Below are 23,160 nucleotides of genomic sequence, written 5' to 3' on the forward strand. Positions count from 1 at the left end.
AAGCAATAATTCATCTCGACAAACACAACAGGCACCCGACACACATCCACACTCCCACCGTTCGGCTACCGATGCCCAAGAATCCTTCGGGCAGATTGCCAAGCGAGAAAGATTATTTTGGATGGTTCCGCATTTGGGATGAATGTCAAAAGAGGGGGGAAAAACAACTGGAAAAAAAAATCACACTGAGATTGCAAACAGGACCATGATCAAAAATATGTCATCTATCGCTCTCTAATCTTGATAGTCAATCTCACAAGCTGCCAATTCTATCAATATGAGAAATAGCTTTCCAAAGAAAAATGTTCAGAGCCCACACTGAAAATAAAGTTAAAAATCAGGCCGGAGTTTAATGGAAGGTTTTGGGTTCTAAGCAATTACAGGGAACGGAATTGAACCTCAAGAATGGTTACTGGCATTAATTCATTTAGGAGGCAATGCATCAAAGTGTCCAACAGGCAGATCCCAATATCGATGGGAAAACAGGATAGAGTGGATGCTGGAAATCAGAAATAAAAACAGAAAATACTACTCATCGATCTGAAACACTGGGCTGGATTTTTACTAGATTGGGTTTACTGATTTGATTTGATTTACTATTGTCACATGTATTACATGTATACAGTGAAAAGTATTGTTTCTTAAGCGCTATACAGGCAAAGCATACCATTCATAGAGAAGGAAAGGAGAGAGTGAAGAATGTAGTGTTATGTTCATAGCTAGGGTGCAGAGAAAGATCAACTTAATGCGAGTTAGGTCCATTCAAAAGTCTGACAGCAGGGAATAAGTTATTCTTGAGTTGGTTGGTACGTGATCTCAGACTTTTATATCTTTCTCCCAATGATAAAAGGTGGAAAAGAGAATGTCCGGGGTGTGTGGGCTCTTTAATTATGCTGGCTGCTTTGCCGAGATATGGGGAAAAGTAGAGAGAGTCAATGGGATGGGAGGCTGGTTTGTGTGATGGATTGGGCTACATTCATGCATTGTAGTTCCTTGTGGTCTTGGGCAGAGCAGGAGCCCAGACCAAGCTGTGATACAACCAGAAAGAATGCTTTCTATGGGGCATCTGTAAAAGTTGGTGAGAGCCGTCACGGAAATGCCAAACTGGGAAGTCCTTTAAAAATGGTGGGAGGGCGGGTGGGAGGGAGTTTAGAAGGATGACGGGGGATCTTATACAGACGTATAAGATAATGAAAGGGATGGATAGTGGAGAGGTAGAGAGATTCCTCCCCCTTAGAAAGGATAGCAGGACTAGAGGGCACAGCCTCAAGATAAGGGGAGGCAGTTTAGATCGGAGTTGAGGAGGAACTTCTTCACTCAAAGGGTGGTGAATCTCTGGAATTCTCTGCCCGTTGAAGTGGTGGAGGTTGCCTCGTTGAATATATTTAAGTCACGGGTGGATAGGTTTCTGATAGACAGGGGAATTAAGGGTTATGGGGAGAAAGCGGGAAAGTGGAACTGATCCACTTCAGATCAGCCATGATCTTATTGAATGGCGGGGCAGGCTCGAAGGGCTAGATGGCCTCCTCCTGCTCTTATTTCTTATGTTCTTATGAAGCGGTTGTGAGCAGTGAGGAATGGAGTGCCTTTGTGATGTTTTTAGTACAAGGACAAAGTCCCACGGTACTAAGCTGGGCTTTTTAAGCTGCCATCCTCTGCTCCCGGCAGCCTCTGTTGTTGCCTCCGCACTTAGTCCTGGGTCAGCTGGCCCGACTCCAGCTCACACCCAGCCCCCAGCAATGAAGATACCACCTTGGCTGGTACTTTCCCCCAAGGTGGAAGGTTGGTTATTTTCCCACATTTCCCTGCCTGCGGGGAGGATGAAAATCCAGGCTGTTGGTTTGGCTTCTCTCTCCACAGGTGCTGCCTGACCTGCTGAGTCTTGTGTTTTTATTTTAGACACCAGCATTTGTTGCGTTTCTGCCCTTTGACTGATGTGGGGGAACCTTGGAGCTTGGAGACCCATTGAGATCAGAATGGGAGGCGAAGGGGCCATCTCATATAATGAACGTGCCTGATGAGGAAGATTTGCCATCATGGTCCCTACACGGACAGCTGCAAGAGAAACTCTGGATAAAAGAAAATTCCAATCTTCCTTCATTTCTGAAAGTAAATCAGGTAAAAACTGAAACAGGATTTTCTATCATGTGTTGACCCTTCTATGGCAAGCTTTATTACAGCCAAGAGTGTTAACCCTGCAATAAAGTTACTGTGAAAATTCCCATGTAGTCACCTGTTTGGGTGACACTGACGGAGAATTTAGCATGGCCAATTCACTTAAACTGCTCATCTTTGGACTGTGGGAGGAACCGGAGCACCCGAGGAAACCCATGCAGACATGGGGAGAATGTGCAGACTCCACACATACAGTGACCCAAGCTGGGAATTAAACCCGGGACTCTGGCACTGTGAGACAGCAGTGCTATCCAATCTACCACCGTGCCTCCCACATTAGCCATTAGGACCAGCTGTGACAGACAAACCATGTTGGGGAAGGGGTGGGCTAAATATCCAAAGGATCCAGCAACTTCTGCATCATAAAAGCCCTGGAATAACCCACTCCCGTTGGAATAGTCACCTTATATTCCCCATTCTATGTGTTGGTTCAGTGATTCCACTTGGCCATTCCAGACCCCTAACCCATCGACCCCAAGCCCACACAAAACTGCCAGGTCCCAGGCTCCTTCCTATTCAAGAGTAGATGAGTGTAGGTGGAAACTTTTAGATGAAGCATCCATCTTTCGGATGAACTGTCTCAGGTGGACGGCACGGTGGCACAGTGGATAGCACTGCTTCCTCTCAGCGCCAGGGACTGGGTTTGATTTCTGGTTTGGGTGAGGTGTCTGCACATTCTCCCCATGTCTGCATGGGTTTCCTCTGGGTGTTCCAGTTTCTCCCCACAGTTCAAAGATGTGTGGGTTAGGTGGATTGGCCATGCTAAACTGCCCTTAATGTCGGGGGGCTAGCTAGGGTAAAGGCATGGGGTTATGGGGATAGGGCCTAGGTGGGGATTGTGGTTGGTCAGACTCAATGGGCCGAATGGCCTCTTTCTGCACTGGAGGGATTCTATGATCTATCGATGTAAATGATCTCACGGTACCTTTTCATTCCCTGGCCAATAACTACCCTTCAATCAACAGTAAAAAAGCAGATCATCATGTCACCAATACATTACAGCTCATGGGATCTTGCTGTGCACAGCTGGCTGCTGCATTTCTTATATGACAATGTCAAAAGTATTTCATTGGCTGTAAAGTACTTTAGGTATCCGGCAGTTGTATGCGATCCCAGTAACTAGTGACGTTCCGTAGGGATCAGTGATGGGACCTCTGTTGTTCATATTATATATAAATAACATAGAACATAGAACATAGAACACTACAGCACAAACAGGCCCTTCGGCCCACGAGTTGCGCCGATCACATCAACACCTATCTATAACCCCCAATCCCATAAAACCCCATATACTCATCCAGAAGTCTTTTAAAAGACCCCAGCGAGTTCGCCTCCACCACCACTGACGGCAGCCGATTCCATTCACTCACCACCCTCTGAGTGAAAAACTTACCCCTAACATCACTTCTGTACTTTCCTCCCCGCATCTTAAACCTGTGTCCTCTCGTAGCGACCATTTCAACCCGGGGAAATAGCCTCTGAGAATCCACCCTATCTATTCCTCTCAACATTTTATAAACCTCTATCAGGTCGCCTCTCAACCTACGTCTCTCCAGGGAAAAGAGACCCAGTTCCCTCAGCCTAACTTCATAAGGCATGCCTCCCAGTCCAGGCAACATCCTTGTAAATCTCCTCTGTACCCTTTCAATAGCTTCTACGTCTTTCCTATAGTGAGGCGACCAGAACTGCGCACAGTACTCTAAATGAGGCCTGACAAGGGTCTTATAAAGTCTTATAATCTGGAGGAAAATGTAGGTGGTTTGATTAGTAAGTTTTCAGACAACACGAAGATTGGTGGAGTTGTTGATAGTGCCGGGGATTGTCAGAGGATACAGTAAGATACAGACAGATTGGAGACTTGGGCTCAGAAATGGCAGATGGAGTTCCATCTGGACAAATACGAGGTGATGCATTTTGGAGGATGAAACTTGTGAGTTATATTGTAAATGACAGAACCCTTAGGAACATTAACATATAGACGGATCTGGGTGTGTGGGTCCACAGATGCCTAAAAGTGGGAACACTGGTGGCCAAGGTGATTAAGAAAGCGTATGGCATGCTTACCTTCATCAGTTGGGGCATTGAGTACAAGAGTTGGGAAGTTATGTTGCAGCAATGTAAAATCTTGGTTAGGCCGCATTTGGAGTATTGCATGCAGTTCTGGTCACCACACCATCGGAAGGATGTGGAAGCTTTGGAAAGAGTGCAAAGAAGGTTCATCATGATGTTGCCTGGTGTCAAGGATGTTGGTTATGAGGAGAGGTTGAATAAACTAGAACTGTTTTCACTGGAAAGACAGAGGCTGAGGGGAGACCTGACAGAGGTCTACAAATTAATTACAGGCATAGACAGGGTGGACAGTCGGAGGCTTTTTCCCAGGGTGGAAGCATCAATTATAAGGGGCACAGGCTCAAGGTAAGAGAGGGAAAGTTTAATGGAGATGTGCAGGGATGATGGGTGTCTGGAACGTGCTACCAGAGGAGATGGTGGAAGCAGGCACATTCACAACATTTAAGAGGCACCTGGATGGGTACAGGAACAGGGAGGGAATAGAGGGATAGGGACTGAGTGAGGGTAGACGGTTGTCTTGAGTTCAGTTACGGCATCGTGCTCGGTGCAGGCTTGGAGGGCCGAAGGGCCTGTACTTCTCTTTGTTCTTTGAAAGAAGCATAAAAGTGTCAAACTTTCTTTTCTTTCTTTCATTGCTGTCCAAAGGAACTGGACTCAGGGTGTAATCAGACCAGGCCTGCCTCGAGGTCCCTCACTGAACTTGGCTGCACCTTCCTGGTAAATCTGGGACCACGTGTTGTGATTGTAAAACTCCTCCCGCAAGGTACCCCAAGGAAAAGCCCTGTGATCGAGGCCACCGGAACAAGGCAAATTCTGCTTTTACAACAACGAGGTGCATTAATAGAGCACTTTTAACATTCCCCAAGATCATTTTCAAATCCAACAGCAAACATGCCAGAGACCCAGATTTACAGAACGTGAGCTTACATTCCAGCACAGCTGTGTGAGAATTGGAATTGACTGTAAAAAATTAAATCAATAAAACTGACCATGAAAGTTTTAAAGAAGCCAACTTGTTCACTAACCTCCTACAGGAGAGGATGTCTGCTGAGCTTATCTGCTCTAGCCTGTGTGTGACTCCAGTTAAAAACCAACATAATCAACTCTTAACTGTCCTCTGGTGTGACCTTGTGACACAGTAAGGAATCTCACAACACCAGGTTAAAGTCCAACAAGTGACTCACCTGACAAAGAAACAGCGTTCCGAAAGCTTGTGGGTTTACTATCAAATAAACCTGTTGGACTTTAACCTGGTGTTGTGAGACTTCTTACTGTCCAGTCCAACACTGGCATCTCCACATTGTGACTTTGGGAGCCAGCCAGAGGTATCGAACCTACTGTAAATGCAGCATTTCAAGAGGATTACCATCTTCTGAGGGCAACTGGCAATGGGCAATAAATGCTGGCCTTACCAGTAAGGTCCACACTTCAAGAATAATGGCAAATACCAGGATTATTATTGGGTGGTTTGGACATTTCATTCCACCATTAATAAATGGGCTTCCAGTTTTTCAGCATGTGATCCGCAGCAGGTTTTCTGACTGAGTTTTGTTTGCATTAAGCGGACTTCAGGGAATTTTGGAATCCATTTGTAATTCTCTCCACTTTTCCATGAGGATTGTAAGCCGAGCCCACGAGCTTTCCTGGAACCCTGGTCTATACTTTGGCAAATCGATTCCCACGTTGCAGCAGTGACTAAATTTCAAGAGCGCTTGACTGACTAAAGCACATTGGGATGTCCTGAGGCCATTGGAGGTGCTATAGAAATGCAGGTGTGTATTCAATGGCACTGCCTGAGTGGGCTAAATGGGGCAATCCTTCAGGTGAGGGTTTTAGTGAGTGAGGGCTCACGTGGGTTTTGATCATAGTTTTTAGGTGTCCAGATCACCAACAACCTGTTCTGGTCCCCCATGCCAACATTATAGTTAAGAAACCTCGTCAACACCTCTTCTTTCTCAGAAAACTAAGGAAATTTGGCATGTCAGTTACAACTCTCACCAACTTTTACAGATGCTCCATTGAAAGCATTCTTCCTGGTTGTATCACAGCTTGGTATGGGCTCCTGCTCTAACCAAGACTGTGAGAAACTACAAAGTGTCACAAATGTAGCCCAATCCATCACGCAAACCAGCCTCCCATCCATTGACTCTGTCTAAGAACAAAGAACAAAAAACAGCCCAGGAACCAGGCCCTTCGGCCCAACGAGCCCGCGCCGCCATCTCAACACCACCAGTCCCCCTCTCCACCCACGACCCCTGTCTAATGTTTTATGGCCATCCACATTGAGGGAAACTAATTTAGGGACAATTTATTCCTGCCAATCAGCCTAACAGCACATCTTTGGGGTGTGGGAGGAAACCGGAGCACCCAGAGAAAACCCACGCAAGCACGGGGAGAATGCGCAAACTCCCACAGACACCGGCCCAAATCCATGTGTCTGCACAGCAATCAGCGATAGTCACTGAGCTGTCGTCTTGCTCAGTATCTGGTCCAGTTTAGGCACACACTAACGACATGAAGCACTAGGCCAATCTCGAACAACCAAGAGCAGCCCCAGTATGACCCATCGCGTGTATGCCCCTCATTGGACACGAGGTGGACCGACTTAAAACCTGCGAATGAAAAGGAAAAGTCTACACTTTCTGCTGCCTCGGAAAAGCAACCAGGATAATTAAGGACCCCATGCACCCCGGACATTCTCTCTTCCACCTTCTTCTGTCAGGATAAAGATACAACAGTCTGAGGTCACGTACCAACCGACTCAAGAATGGCTTCTTCCCTGCTGCTGTCAGACTTTTCAATGGACCTGCCTTATATTAAGCTGATCTTTCTCTACACCCTGGCTACGACTGTAACACTACATTCTGCACCCTCTCCTTTCCTTCTCTATGAACAGCATGCTCTGCCTGTACAGCACGCAAGAAGCAATGCTTTTCACTGTATACTAATACATAAGACAATAATAAATCAAATCAAATCAAATCCAATCTTACCGTGATAAGGTCGAGCACACAGGTCCTCATCAGTTTTGTAAATTCTCCACACATCTGTCTGGTCCACACCGGGTCCTGGGGTACTGGTTTTAGATTGGCGGTTCAGGAGGTTGCTGAGCTGCCTGCCCAGGTGGTTACAGTGCCATCGCATCTGGGCAGACTCCTGGTCGCACTGCGTCATACCCAGCGTGGGCGCAGTGTTGTTCCGCCTCTGGATGCTCAGGCACTGCTTAGTTCCCAGGTTAAAGAGTCGCAGCCTGGACACCCACTTCCACTGCTGCTGGTCGTGGCTCTGGTTGCAGGACAGAGCCAGTCTTACACTCGCACCCCTGCTCTCCAGGCAACTCTCTGCTTTCTCGCTGTATATTAGAAATACGCTGGGATCTGCAAATCAGAGAGAGATCATTAAAACCAAGGACAGGAGCGCATGTGTGGAATCAACGTTCAACAATATTAAACCAGATCGCAGAGACATAAAACTGTGGGCAATATATATCAACGATACCGTACACCGAGAGCTCAGCATCATATGTAATCTGTACTGTGAACTGCACACACAGCCCAGACTGTATACTGTGCCTTTACATGTGCATTGCTATGTGTACACACTGCACTGCTGTACTGTTGAACATTTATATCAAGGCTCATAAGACTATAAAACATAGGAGCAGAATTAGGCCATCAACTCTGCTCAGCCATTCAAACACGGCTGATACTTTTCCCATCCCCATTCTCCTGCCATAACCCTGATCCACTTATTAGTCAAGAACCTATCTATCTCTGTCTTAAACACACTCAATGACCCGGCCTCCACAGCCTTCTGCGGCAAAGAGTTCCACAGATTCCCCACTCTCTGGCTGAAGAAATTCCTTCTCATCTCTGTTCTAAAGGATTGTCCCTTTAGCCTGAGGTTGTGCCCTCTGGTTCCAGTTTTTCCTACAGGTGGAAACATCCTCTCCACATCCACTCTATCCTGGCCTCGCAGTATCCTGTAAGTTTCAATAAGATCCCCCATCATCCTCCTAAACTCCAATGAGTACAGACCCAAAGTCTGCACCCATTCCTCATATGACAAGCTCTTCATTCCAGAGATCATTCTTGTGAATCTCCTCTGGACGCTTTCCAAGGCCAGCACTTCCTCCCTTAGATACGGGGCCCAAAACTGCTCACAATATTCCAAATGGGGTCTGACCAGAGCCTAATATTTTAAAAACACAGGATAGTTTATTTTAATGACAGTTTTATGTTTAGTCAAAGAGACCAAAGCCCATGTAATCATCTGATTCTTCAGGCTCTTCTTTCTTCTTCTCTTTCTTTTCTTCAACAAGTACATTCCTGCTCTTATATTCCAGCCCTCTTGACATGAATGCCAACATTGCATTTGCCTTCCTAACTGCCGCCTGAAAGAGAAGATTCAATGCCATAAATTCCCCTCCTACACAGGGGTGGCACGGTAGCACAGTGGGTTAGCACTGCTGCCTCACAGCTCCAGGGTCTTGGGTTCGATTCCCGGCTCGGGTCACTGTCCGTGTGGAGCTTGCACATTCTCCCCGTGTCTGTGTGGGTTTCCTCCGGGTACTCCGGTTTCCTCCCACAGTCCAAAGATGTTGATTGGCCATGATAAATTGCCCCTTAGTGTCCTGGGATGTGTATGTTAGAGGGATTAGTGGGGTAAATACGTGAAGTTACAGGGATAGGGCCTGAGTGGGATTGTTGTCAGTGCAGGTTTAATGGGCCGAATGGCCTCGTTCTGCACTGTAGGATTTCTACGATTCTACAACATGGGCTAATTGATATCCCACATTGAAGAGTGAGATTCAGAGATAATTAACATGGGCACAGTGGTCAGATACAGGTTGATGGTGTACAGGAAACGGAGTCATCCTGGGTTACTCCTCAGCAGGGGAAGATATACAAGTGAAACACCTCATTCACAATTCACATTCACAATCCTGTAACAATCTGATGAGGAATAGCCAGAGCAGAAGGCTGCGCAGGTCTTTGGGGCAATTTTAACTTAACACCAGCTCCCAGTGGGCAGCTAGAGAGGATTGCACTGGCTGTACTTATCACACACATCACCACACAAATCTACTCTCCTGGCTTTGTTACAGAGGGCAGGAGGTTAGAGAAGAAAGTGTACGACACATTGAGATTATAGCCAGACTGAATGGAGTCCCAATATAAACCTCTTCAATCCTTCTAGGCCACTCCACACAGAGCACATCAATCTAGAAACACAGAATCCCTGCAGTGCAGAAAGAGGCCATTCAGCCCATTGAGTCTGTACCAACAACAATCCCACCCAGGTACTATCCCTGCAACCTCATATTTACCCTGTTAATCATGCCTGACATTTAGGGGCAATTTAGCACAGCCAATGCCCCTAACCAGCAGGTCTTTGGGACTGTGGGAAGAAACTGAAGCACCCGGAGGAAACCCACACAGACACGGGGAGAATGTGCAGACTCCACACAGACAGTGACCCGAGCCGGGAATCGAACCCAACACCCTGGCACTGTGAGGCAGCAGTGCTAACCACCACGCCACCGTGCTGCCCCAATCTATCACGGACTCCCTCTCTCACAGTAAGGCAGGGAATGCCTCAACTATGGAACTTGCAATTACCATAGCAACTTCCCTAATCCCACAACTTTCCAGAGTGCTTTCCAGCCAAAGAAATCCCTTTCGAAGGGCAGTATTTGCTGTCATGTAGAAAATGAGACAGTGCTAATTTGTGCACAGCAAGATTCCACAACAAGCTAACGAGAAGATAATCCGTTTTAATGATGTTGGTTAAAGGATGACTATTGGACATAGCTCCTCTCCTCTCCCAAACCTTGGAGCAAAGCACTCAGGCCTTCAGACCCTACAGACGTCCAGTGGGGCTTCAGTGAAATAGTCGATCCAGAAGGTGGCACTTCTGACAGTGCAGCACTCCTGCGATATCCCAACGCCCAACGGACTGTCAAGGGAGAGTATGGGCTCAATTCTCTGGACGGGGGGTGGAACTCACAACCTTGGGATTCAGAGGCAAGAGCTACACAAACAGGGCTGGGTTATAGGGCGGCACTGACTCGATCTTACCAGTGTCTGGCTGGATGGGATGTGTTAAGATAACCCTCTTTCCCCAACGGTCACACTCGATATTACCGCAACAGTGGCACAGAATTTCTGAGTCAGTATCCATCAGAGCAGCTTCTATTCCGCCTATTTATTTGGACAGGAGACAGCCCCGATCTCTCTGTTTACACAGCTTATACTTGAATAGCTTGCTCTGTCCAAAGGCTCTGTCTATATTCTCCTAACACACCCAATGCCTCAGACTGGATTACTTCTCTGATCTAAGAGAATCCCACGTTGCTGAGGGCCTATTGTGGATTATCCAGGTTGAGGGACTTGGCAAAAGCTCCTCTCAGACTCGAGTATGGACAGGGAGCGAGGAAGGTGCAGAATCTACCCCGTTCCAGCCACTTTGCCCAGCTGCGAGCCACAGGGAGTGGGGGGCAGAGTGGTTACCAAATCTCCAGGGTTCTACTGAGCGCAATCCAGGGGATCAAAGGTCACAGAACTGTTAAACAAGAAGATTACTGCAGATGGGCAGAAATACCGAGCAGGGCAGCTAACGGGGGAAGCGATTTGATTCAGATCCGTTGGCGTACGCCCGTGATGTGGAGATGCCGGCGTTGGAATGGGGTAAACACAGTAAAAAGTCTGATCGGTCGGACTTAAACCTGGCGTTGTCAGACTTCTCACTGGGCGTACACCCAAGCAGAGTGTGCAACCTGAACCTGAAGAGACTATCCTATCCCAGTTCAATCCAGAGCCAACAGCCGAGCAGAAGGAGAGCATCTGAGCGACGAGGGACAGCTTTCCGGGATGGAGTCCCAGAGCCCCCCACCCCCCCCCCCCCCCCCCACTCCCACAAACTGCATTCACAGCACCACAGATCCGTATCCCGTGTGGGAGACCCTCTCAGACACAACTGGTCCTGTCTGAGAATTCCCTCTTTCCTTCGATCCTGGGGGGGGAGGTGGAACCCTCGGCTGAGACTCCAGGGCAGGGCTGAGGGAATGTGACAGTGTTGGAGGCGTCAGAGTGGGATAAGGCGTTAAACTGAGACCCTGTCTGACCCCTCGGGGGGGGGGGGGTCGTAAAAGATGCTGCAACACCATTTCGAAGAAAAACAGGGCAGTTGTTCCCATTTTCCCCAGTGAAATATTTATCCTTCGGGCAGCGACACTAAAAGAGATTTGGGCTGGGATTTTGTAAACGTGGGACTCTCCGTGGGAGGTACAGCAGGCTGGCCTCCATCGATTTTCACTGGGACTGAATGATCTCGGGATTGGGAAATCTCTCCCAATATGTAGTTTTGCTTACTGATACACAAGAGAGTCTCGGTATTAAGTGGGTAAGGGAATTAAAGGGAGATGGGGAGCGGGTGGGAAAATGGAGTTGAAACCCCAGACTAGATGTGATTGGACTGAAGGACAGAGCTGATTTGATGGGCCGAATGGTCTTCTCCGGCTCCTATTTCTTATGTTCACTGCACTCCTGCCATTGGTCACCATGAGTGTCAATTTACATGATGTCCAGCCTCCCTAATGCCAATGGGAAGCAAACATAGAACATAGAACACTACAGCGCAGAACAGGCCCTTCGGCCCACGATGTTGCGCCGACCAGTTAAAAAACAATGACCCTCTAACCTAAACCAATCCCTTTTCATCCATAAACCTATCCACGGATCTCTTAAACGCCCCCAAACTAGGCGCATTTACAACTGCAGCAGGCAGGGCATTCCAATCCCTCACCACCCTCTGGGTAAAGAACCTACCCCTGACATCCGTCCTATAACTACCCCCCCTTAATTTAAAGCCATGCCCCCTCGTGCTAGATTTCTCCATCCGAGGAAAAAGGCTATCACTATCCACCCTATCTAAACCTCTAATCATCTTATATGTTTCAATAAGATCCCCTCTTAGCCGCCTTCTTTCTAGCGAAAACAACCCCAAATCCCTCAGTCTCTCCTCATAGGACCTCCCCTCCATACCAGGCAACATCCTGGTAAACCTCCTCTGCACCCTCTCCAAAGCCTCCACATTCTTCCTATAATGTGGGGACCAGAACTGCACACAGTACTCCAAGTGCGGACGCACCAGAGTTTTGTACAGTTGCAACATGACGCTGTGACTCCTAAATTCAATCCCCCTACCAATAAACGCCAAGACACCGTATGCCTTCCTAACAACCCTATCTACTTGATTCCCAACTTTCAGGGATCTATGTACACATACACCTAGATCCCTCTGTTCATCCACACTATTCAGAGTCCTACCGTTAGCCCGATACTCGACACATCTGTTAACAGACTTTTCCTTACTCAACTGGATGAATCCTGACTATCAAAATCTTCAAAATTTTTATTTAAGAAGTATCCAACTCCACAGTTTTTCAATGCTCCAATACCTTCTCTCCTGGGTCACCCAATGCAGGGTGGAGATTTACCTTGGAGGGTTGGCAAGGCCCTTGTCTACCTCATTACCAAAACCACATCTGTCATAATGTTTGTGAATAAAGACACAGTCAGTGAGGAGGTCGATGATCTCATGAAGATTCCCACCCCAATGTCATTCAGTGACCAGGTAGAGTAGTGGTGGACCTGGAGGGAAGTATGGAGTTTGACATCTCTAAGTGCTTCAATAAAGAATATTCCAAATGACGTGGAGAGCACGGGAAAGAGAAAGGAAGAGAGGGGAAGAGTCAGAGAGAAAAGGAGGGAGCAAAAGAGAGAGCGAGAAAGAGAGAAAGGAAAGAGAGGTAAAGAGAGGGTAAGAGAGAAAGAGGGCAAGAAAAAGAGGGAACAAAAGTGAGGGACAGGGAGAGAGCAAAAGAAAGGGAGGGGGAGAAAGGGAGGGGAAGAGGAAGAGCGGGAGGAAAAGAAAAAGAGGGAGAGAGAGTCAAAGAGAAAATTTGGAGAGAAAGAGATAAAGGGAGGAAGAGGGAGTGGACAGGGGTGAGAGAAAGTGGGAGAGACAGAGAGGAAGCAAGAGGTGAAGAATGGGAGAGACAGAGGAAGAGCTAAAGAAAGAAAGGAAGAGAAGGAGGAAAGGGCTGAAAGAGAGAGAGAGAGACAGCGTAAGTAGAAAAGCGAGGAAGAAAAGAAACGAGAGTGTACATCGCAAAGCACTGCACCGCCAATTAACCAGTTCCGAGGTGCAATCTCTGTGGCTTTGCTGGAAGCCACGACTGTCAAATTGTGGCAATTAAGGTCCCTCAGAATAGACAATGAGATAAGTGGCGGTGCCAAAAATAAGGAATGCTGACCAGTAAACCGGGAACCCCCTACTCTTGTCCAGGTCGTTTATATCCTCCTGTTGGCAGGACCGCCTCAGTTCTTATTTGAGGAATGGCACCTCTGATAATATAACCTCCCCCCCCACCTCAGTGCTGCACTGAAACAGCAGTTAGACTAGCACCCAACCTCAACAATATAAATCAGGCATTTTAATGTTGACACATTTCTGTTAGACATATTAGTTTGGTTGGTTCCAGGAGTGGGTATATTTAACCAACCAAGCTAAAGTTTATTTGAAGTTTTAAAGTTTATTTATTAGTGGCACAAATAAGGTTCACATTAATACACGATCAGTGAGTGCCAGGCTTGATACCTTGTCTATACGAGGTGAGCGGAGCTGAACCAGAGTAAGGATGCTGGTTGACCTCAATGCTCCCAGGTTTCCGAATGTTAACCCTGGAGGAATGGTATGGATGTGATCAGGTTTGGCAGTGATGTTACCCAGTGGAATAACCGGCCAATCACCGGTGAGGCTGGCACGTCAACCATCAGTTTGTTACCTCAGCTGCCTGAGGGAGATCTGAAGAACTTGGTCTTCAGCAAGGAGTCAACATCTTCAAGCAACTGCGATGGTGACAAAGGGGTGGAAGAGCTGGCAATGTGGACAGTGAACCCCCTTTTCACCACACTCCATTGGTCAAACAAACTGTCCCTAAATTAGTCTTCCCTCAATCTTCCCCAATAGGTGTAGCCAAAGGTCATTGGTAGAGGAGGGCACTCATAATGTTAAACATAAGAAATAGGAGCAGGAGTAGGCCATCTAGCCCTTCGAGCCTGCCCCGCCATTCAATAAGATCATGGCTGATCTGAAGTGGATCAGTTCCACTTTCCCGCTTTCTCCCCCTAACCCTTAATTCCCTTGTCCATCAGAAACCTATCTACCCGTGACTTAAATATATTCAGCGAGGTAGCCTCCACCACTTCAACGGGCAGAGAATTCCAGAGATTCACCACCCTTTGAGTGACTTAAATATATTTACCCACAAACTGGGTTTTAAGATGGCGGCGCGGGCTCGTTGGGCCGAAGGGCCTGTTTCCCAGGCTGTGTGGTTCTTTGCCCATCATCAGTTGCTGCACGTGACTGCCTCGAGTGGGGCAGAACATCGCGGGCACCATCAGCACATTCCAGTTACTTGAAGAGCGGGATGACATGACCTTGTTCTGGTCAACGCTCCCTGCTCCTCTCTGTAAGCACCAAAAAGAAGCCCAGGTTAACGGCTGAGTCATCTCATTGTGCACAGCAAGATCCCACACACACAGTAAAGTTGCTGAATAACAGCAAACCACGGCTCTTCAAAGTATTTCATCCTCTGCGTGGAAAATTCAAATGTTAAAAGACGTTGGGCACAATCTGAAGACTTTGGATTGGCCGGGGAGGTGGGGTAGAAAAATCTGCCAGGAGGGACCATCGGTGAGTGGGTGGGGGGGCGATTGTGGGGGGCTCCTGATGTGTGTGGGTGTGCCAATGCCCACCATTGCACTGGTCCATGTTTAACAACATCTTGACCTTCTTGAGGCCCCCCCACCCCCCCGCCCCCCCACTCCTGCCCTACCCCCATTCACAGCTGGGATTTTCCAGCGCTGCTCAAATGAATGGCATTTTGGCTGGAACGCCAAATTTTCCATTCTCGCTCGCAATGGGCCCTACCATGGGCAAGACCGGAGAATCCCACCCATAGACCTTAACGTGGTAACAGAGTGAGTTTCCCTCTAATGGTCCAACCTGATTCATTGTTAACTATTTCAAGGACTGCTGTAGCCACTGACAAAACCAACTGAGCTGGCCAATGTGGAAAATAAACATTTAGTCCTCATATAAGAACATAAGAACATAAGAAATAGGAGCAGGAGTAGGCCATCTAGCCCTTCGAGCCTGCCCCGCCATTCAATAAGATCATGGCTGATCTGTTGTGGCTCAGTTCCACTTTCCCGCCCTCTCCCCATAACCCTTAATCCCCTCTCTTATCAAAAACCCATCAACCCGCTTCTTAAAAATATTTAGCGAGGCAGCCTCCACCACTTCAACGGGCAGAGAATTCCAGAGATTCACCACCCTTTGAGTGAAGAAGTTCCTCCTCAACTCCGTTCTAAACCGCCTCCCCTTTATCTTGAGGCTGTGCCCCCTAGTCCTACTGTCTTTTTTGAGCGGGAAGAGTCTCTCCACCTCTATCCTATCCATCCCATTCATCATCTTATACGTCTCAATGAGATCTCCCCTCATTCTTCTAAACTCTAACGAGTACAAGCCTAGTTTATTCAGCCTCTCCTCATAGCTCAACTCCCTCAACTCCGGTATCAGCCTAGTGAACCTCCTCTGCACTCCCTCCAAGGCCAAAATATCCTTGCGTAAGTACGGCGACCAAAACTGCACACAGTACTCCAGCTGCGGCCTCACCAATGCCCTATACAGCTGCAGCAAGACCTCCCTACTTTTATATTCAATCCCCCTCGCTATGAAGGCCAGCATCCCATTCGCCTTCCTGACCACCTGCTGCACCTGCAAGCTGGGTTTTTGCGACTCATGCACAAGGACCCCGAGGTCCCTCTGCACAGTCGCCTGCTGCAGTTTTTCTCCACGTAAGTAATAGTCCTTCCTACCATTCTTCCTACCAAAGTGGACCACCTCACACTTGCCAACATTAAATTCCATTTGCCATTTCCTGGCGCATTCGCCCAGCCTATCTAGATCCTTCTGCAGACTCTCCACACCCTCCGCACAATTTGCCTTTCCCCCAATCTTGGTGTCATCAGCAAATTTTGACACCCTACACTCGGTTCCCTCCTCCAGATCATCGATATAAATGGTAAATAGCTCAGAAATGATATTGTTTCTAGAAAATAGGATAGATAGGGAAAGTAGGAACGAGCTCAAACAGGGAGCTTGGAGGCAAAAAGGGTCCCAAAATGTCCTTGGCTGCAGGATTAAGGGGAATGCCAAGGCATGTTTCACATATAGAACCATAGAAAATTACAGCTCAGAAACAGGCCTTTTGGCCCTTCTTGTCTGTGCTGAACTATTTCTCTGCCTAGTCCCACTGACCTGCACTTGAACCATATCCCTCCACACCCCTCTCATCCATGAACCCATCCAAGTTTTTCTTAAATGTTAAAAGTGACCCCGCATTTATCCGGCAGCTCATTCCACACTCCCACCATTCTCTGTGTGAAGAATCCCCCCCTAATATTCCCTTTAAACTTTTCTCCTTTCACCCTTAACCCATGTCCTCTGGTTTTTTTTCTCCCCTAGCTTCAGTGGAAAAAGCCTGTTTGCATTCACTCTATCTATACCCATCATAATCTTATACACCTCTATCAAATCTCCCCTCATTCTTCTACGCTTCAGGGAATAAAGTCCTAACCTATTCAATCTCTCTCTGTAACCCAGCTTCTCAAGTCCCGGCAACATCCTTGTGAACCTTCTCTGCACTCTTTCAACCTTATTTACATCCTTCCTGTAACTAGGTGACCAAAACTGTACTCAATACTCTAAATTCAGCCTCACCATAACATTCCAACTCTTATACTCAATACTTTGATTTATAAAGGCCAATGTACCAAAAGCACTCCTTATGGCCCTATCTACCTGTGACATATATTAGGGACAAGAGGGGAGCTGGGGAAAGAGCTGGTCCACTCAAGGGCAAAGGAGGGAATTTATGCACGAGACCAAAGGAAATGGGTGAGATCTTTAATGAGTACTTTGCATTGGTATTCACAAATTGATGGGGACTCAGAGGGGTGTGTAAACCCTTTATAGCAAGTCATCATTACGGGGGAGGAAGTGTTGGATGTATTAAAAAGTATTAAGGTAGACAAATCCCCAGGACCAGATGGCATTTATCCCAGATTGCTAAGGGGAGACAAGAGAGGAAATTACTGGACCTCTAACAGAAATCTTTGTTTCTCGTTGGCCACAGGTGAGGTCCCAGAGGATTGGAAGATAGCCAACATTGTCCCGTTATTTAAGAAGGGTAGCAAGGATAATCCAGATAATTATAGGCCAGTGAGCTTGATGTCAGTGCTAGTGAAATTGTTGGAGAAGATTCTTAGGTATAGGATCGATACAGATTTGGAACTGAATGGTCTTGTTAGTGACAGACAGCGTGGTATTGTACAAGGGAGGTCATGTCTCACTAATTTAATTGGGTTTTTTGAGGAGGTGACAAAAATGATTGACGAGGGAAGGGCTGTGGATGTCGTGTACATGGATTTTAGTAAAGCATTTGACAACATCCCTCAAAGCAGGCTGGTGCAAAAGGTTAAATCACACGGGATCAAGGCTGAACTAGCTAGATGGATTCAGAACTGGTTTGGCCATAGAAGACAGAGGGTAGCGGTGGAAGGATGTTTTTCTGAATGGAAGTCCGTAACTAGTGCTATTCCACAGGGATCAGTGCTGGAACCTCTGCTGTCTGTAATATATATAAATGACTTGGAAGAAAACACAGCTGGTCTGATTAGCAAGTTTGCGGACGATACAAACATTGCTGGAATTCTGGATAGTGAAGAAGATTGTCAGAGATTACAGCAGGATATAGACTGACTGGAAAATTTGGCAGAGAAATGGCAGATGGAATTTGATCCGGACAAATGCGAGGTGGTGCAGTTTGGTTGATCCAATTCAGTTAGAAAATAAATGGCAGAACAATCAGGAGCATAGAGACACAGATCTGGGTGTACAGGTCCACAGATCCTTAAAAGTGGCAGCACAGGTGGAAAAGGTGGTGAAGATAGCATACGGCATGCTTGTCTTCATCGACCGAGGCATTGAGTATAAAAGTTGGCAAATTATGTTATATAAAACCACATTATATAAAACCACATAGGCCACATTTGGAATGCTGTGTCCAATTCTGGTCACCATGCTGTATGGTTTGGGGGAGCAGAAGACTACAAGCTGCTCTGAGTTTTCAAGATCATTTGAAATCAGCATTCAACCCAGAGAAATGGATTCCAGCATCATGTGAGTTTTAGCAGTGATAAATCTTGTTTAAACGATTTTGCTTATTGGCATTTGGTTTTAGCTGGAACACATTAGAGATATTCATTAAGGGTTACACATTATACATTTTGTTTCTAGTTTGTAATTGATAAAAGTTCTTGCTAATTTTCTTACTATATGTGTTAACTATATTCTTAAATAAACTTTGTTTGATAAAAGCTCCCTAGTGGGTCATTTGAATCATACCTGAAGGGAATCTCTCATGCTTACCCTAACCAAATTCAAGATACAAAACGTATGGTTCGAGCGCTCTCCACAAAGTATTTGGAGTTTTTAAACTTGAACCTTAATAATATGCACATTTGACCAGCTTTTGAAATAAAATACCATTGAGAGGATAAAATTATAGAGTAAAAATTACAATTGCCGAATACTAGAATTCAGTGGGAGCCACCTTCAGGCACATAACAATGTCCTATCCCTAGTATGTTTTTAATGTTTGGATAAAGGTTTAAGCAGAGTTCAAGGTGAGGAAAAAAGCAGATGAATTTTTACAAACATACAAATTAGGAGCGGAAGTAGGCCACTCGGCCCCTTAAGCCTGCTCCCCCATTCAATAAGATCATGGCTGGTCTGATTGTAACGTCAACCCCATATTCCTGCCTCCCCCCACCAAGAACCTTTCACCGTCTTGTTAATCAGGAACCCATCTAGCTCTGCCTCCAAAGTACTCAGAGACTCCACTTCCACTGCCTTTTGAGGAAGCAAGTTCCAGACACTCACCACCCTCTCGGAGAAAAAAATTCTCCTCATCTCAGTCTTAAGTGGGTGGATGCTTTTTATTAAGGAGTGGCGCTCAGTTCTAGGTTCTTCCACAAGTGGGGACATCCTCTCCGCACCCAGCCCGTCAAGGCCCCTTCCAGATCTTATACATTTCAACCAAAACTGTCACTTTGGTCAATATTTATCTCTTCATTGATATCAGTAAGAATTAGGTGACCTGTTGAATGTCACATTGCTGTTTGAGGGAGTTGGCTGTTCCAAACTGACTGGCCTTGTTCCAACGTTAAATATTTGTAGTTAGTTATTCATATGATTAGCAATAACCACTTGGCAACGTCCTCAACAGTGCAAAAGGGACTGTTTGCCTTCCTTTCTGATGTACATGGATAGCTGGAGGTGCTAGCCTCTGTCTCACCCTGCCTGGTAGCTTGCAGCTGAATGAAGAGCGCGGTGAATTCACCCCGACATCCATGGAGAAGGTTTTGTATTCAATGTCAGAATATTAAGGAAACATTTGGTGATATATGATCTCCATGGTAATGCCAAGGCCAAAGTTATCCTCACAATATTTGTTTCAGTGCAAGAGCGATGTAGACTAATGAGAAGGTCTCATTAATCTATAAGAATCGGGCAGCACGGTAGCACAGTGGTTAGCGCTGCTGCTTCACAGCTCCAGGGTCCTGGGTTTGATTCCCGGCTCGGGTCACTGTCTGTGTGAAGTCTGCACATTCTCCTCGTGTCTGCGTGGGTTTCCTCCGGGTGCTCTGGTTTCCTCCCACAGTCCAAAGGTGTGCAGGTTAGGTTGATTGGCCATACTAAAATTGTCCCTTAGTATCCTGAGATGTGTAGGTTAGAGGGATTCGCGGATTAAATATGTACAGATATGGGGGTAGGGCCTGGATGGGATTGTGTTTGGTGCAGACTCGATGGGCCGAAGGGCCTCTTTCTGCACTGTAGGGCTCTATGATTCTATGGTTCTAATCAAGGTCAGGGCGCAATAAAGCATTGAGCAGGGAAAAGTCATTTAACACAACAAAGGCCAGGATTAGCCCAATCCTGAGCTTCTTGAGACAAAACTAAGGTTGATGGTGGGAGATATAGGAGGGATATCCGAGGTAGATTCTTCACACAGAGAGTGGTTGGGCTGTGGAATAGACTGCCTGCTGTGATAGTGGAGTCGGATGCTTTAGTAACTTTCAAGCAGTTATTGGATAGGCACATGGAGCACACCAGGAGTGGGATAGCTTGATCTTGGTTTTGGACATAGCTCAGCACAACATTGAGGGCCAAAGGGCCTGTACTGTTCTATGTTCTAACGTAGAATTGATATTCCCTGTCACTCAAAGGAGCGACGTCTCCATGATCCCAGCAACATTCAACCATTTCTGTGCACATTTCCAACACAATTCCTGACCAAATACTTTGCAATTTTCCCCCACAAATCGAAAAGACATCCTGATAAAGCGTCACGCAACAGAATCGTGACGAAAGTTATAGCTTATGGAATAAAAGACAACATGGGTAGGAAATTGGCTGAAAGACAGCAATCAGAGAGTAGTGGTTAGTGGATGTTTTTTGGGCTGGAGGTGCTTTTCTCCCGGGGGGTCAGTGTTGGGATTCTTGCTTTTCCTGATATTTATTATTGATTTAGAGCAGGACGGAATTTCAAAATTTGTCAATGACAAAGTTGGAGGCATCATGAACTGTGAGGAGGATGGTGTAGGACGCAGACAAGCTGGTGGAGTGGGCAGATAGGCGGCAGGTGAAGTTCAATAGAGAGGAATGTGAAGCGATTCATTCCAGTAGGAATGCAGAGGAATAATATAATTCTAAAGGGGGCTGCAGGAGCAGAGTATTCGGGGGTAGGTCATTGAAGGTGGCAGGATAGGCTCATTATCCTGAATGTTATTACCAGCGGTAAAAGAGTGAGGAGATTATGTTGAACTGGTGTAAGGCACGAGTTCCACCTCAGCTGGAACTGTATCCAGTTCTAGATGTTCTACTTTAGGAAGGATGCAAAGACATTGGAGACAGTGTAGATGTCTACTTTAGGATGTCTACTTTAGGAACTGGATGTTCTACTTTAGGAAGGATGCAAAGACATTGGAGACAGTGTAGAAAAGATCATTCCGGGGATTCGGAACGTCAGTTCTGAGGATAGATTGGAGAAGCTGGGACTGTTTTCCTTGGGGAAGAGGATGTTGAGAGCAGGCTTGACAGAGTGGAAATAACATGATAGAATTCTTTATCAAGGTGGATAGGGATGTAGTTGATTCTGAGATCCGGGTCCTGAATCTCAAGAAAGGGAACTATGATAGTACGAGGCAAGAATTGGCCATGATGGACTGGGAAACATTACTAAAAGGAAACACAGTGGGCAGGCAATGGCGAGCATTTAAACAACGAATAGGTGAACTCCTGAAGCTGTTTATTCCTGTTTGGCGCAAGAGTGGTAAGGGAATTGTGACCAAACCATGGCTTACAGGGGAAATTAGAGATGGCATCAGATTCAATGAAGAAGCAATGGGCAAGAAAAAGCAACAGGCCTGAGGATTGGGAGCAGCTTAAAATTCAGCAAAGGAGGACCAAGGGATTGATTAAGAAGGGAAAAATAAGAGTAACCCAGCAGGCAACATAAGAGCTGATTGCGAAGGTATCCATATGTATGTGAAGAGACAAAGATTGACAAAAATGAATGTCAGCCCCTTGTTGGGGAAGTCCAGAACTAGGGATCAGTGTTTGAGGATAAGGCTTAAACCTTTCAGAACTGAGGTGAGGAGAGAGTTCTTCACCCAGAGGGTGGGGAATGTGTGGAATTCACTCCCACAGAGTGTAGTTGAGGCCAAAACATTGTCTGATTTCAGGAAGGAATTACATACAGCTCTTGGGGCTAAAGGGATCAAGGGATATGGAGGGGGGGAGGAATATTGAATTTGATCATCAGCCATGATCAAAATGAATGGGGGAGCAGGCTCAAAGCGCTGAATGGCCCCCTCCTGCTTCTAGTTTCTATGTTTCTAGAGGTCAATGTCACGCAGGGGTCAGGACAGAGTTAAGGTCGAGAATGCACTACCTGGGTGTGATGGTGGAAGGTTCACTCGAGGAATTCAAAAGGGAATTAGGCTCCAATCTGTAAGGGGTTGTGCACAGTTATCGTAAAAAGGTGAATTGTTCATTTGGAATGTTAGTACAGACATGATGGGCCATAAGAACATAAGAAATAGGAGCAGGAGTAGGCCATCTAGCCCTTCGAGCCTGCCCCGCCATTCAATAAGACCATGGCTGATCTGAAGTGGATCAGTTCCACTTTCCCGCTTTCTCCCCATAACCCTTAATTCCCCTGTCTGTCAAAAACCTATCTACCCGTGACTTAAATATATTTAGCGAGGTAGCCTCCACCGCTTCAACGGGCAGAGAATTCCAGAGATTCACCACCATTTGAGTGAAGAAGTTCCTCCTCAACTCCGATCTAAACTGCCCCCCCCTTTTATCTTGAGGCTGTGCCCTCTAGTTCTGTTTTCCTTTCTAAGCGGGAAGAATCTCTCTCCCTCTACCCTATCCATCCCTTTCATTATCTTATACGTCTCTATAAGATCCCCCCTCATCCTTCTAAACTCCAACGAGTACAGACCCAGTCTATTCAGTCTCTCTTCATAGGCTAACCCCCTCATCTCCGGTATCAGCCTAGTGAACCTTCTCTGCACTCCCTCCAAGGCCAAAATATCCTTTCGCAAGTGCGGCGACCAAAACTGCACACAGTACTCCAGCTGCGGCCTCACCAGTGCCCTGTACAGTTGCAGCAAGACCTCCCTACTTTTATATTCTATCCCCCTCGCTATA

At 46.6% G+C, this 23,160-nt stretch overlaps 1 protein-coding gene across 1 annotated transcript in view; it reads right to left on the reverse strand.

The window, feature by feature from the left end:
• The window catches only part of mrc2 (mannose receptor, C-type 2), a 294,508-nt gene that overhangs the window by 224,775 nt on the left and 46,573 nt on the right, over positions 1–23,160 (reverse strand). The window contains exon 2 of the mRNA XM_080213436.1: positions 7,239–7,622. Within this exon, the coding sequence (XP_080069562.1) occupies positions 7,239–7,622 (384 nt within the window). The remainder of the gene's footprint in view (positions 1–7,238; positions 7,623–23,160) is intronic.

The sequence above is a fragment of the Carcharhinus amblyrhynchos genome, chromosome 27 (genome assembly GCF_965287045.1).
Source record: "Carcharhinus amblyrhynchos chromosome 27, sCarAmb.v2.hapA, whole genome shotgun sequence".
NCBI lineage: Eukaryota > Metazoa > Chordata > Chondrichthyes > Carcharhiniformes > Carcharhinidae > Carcharhinus > Carcharhinus amblyrhynchos.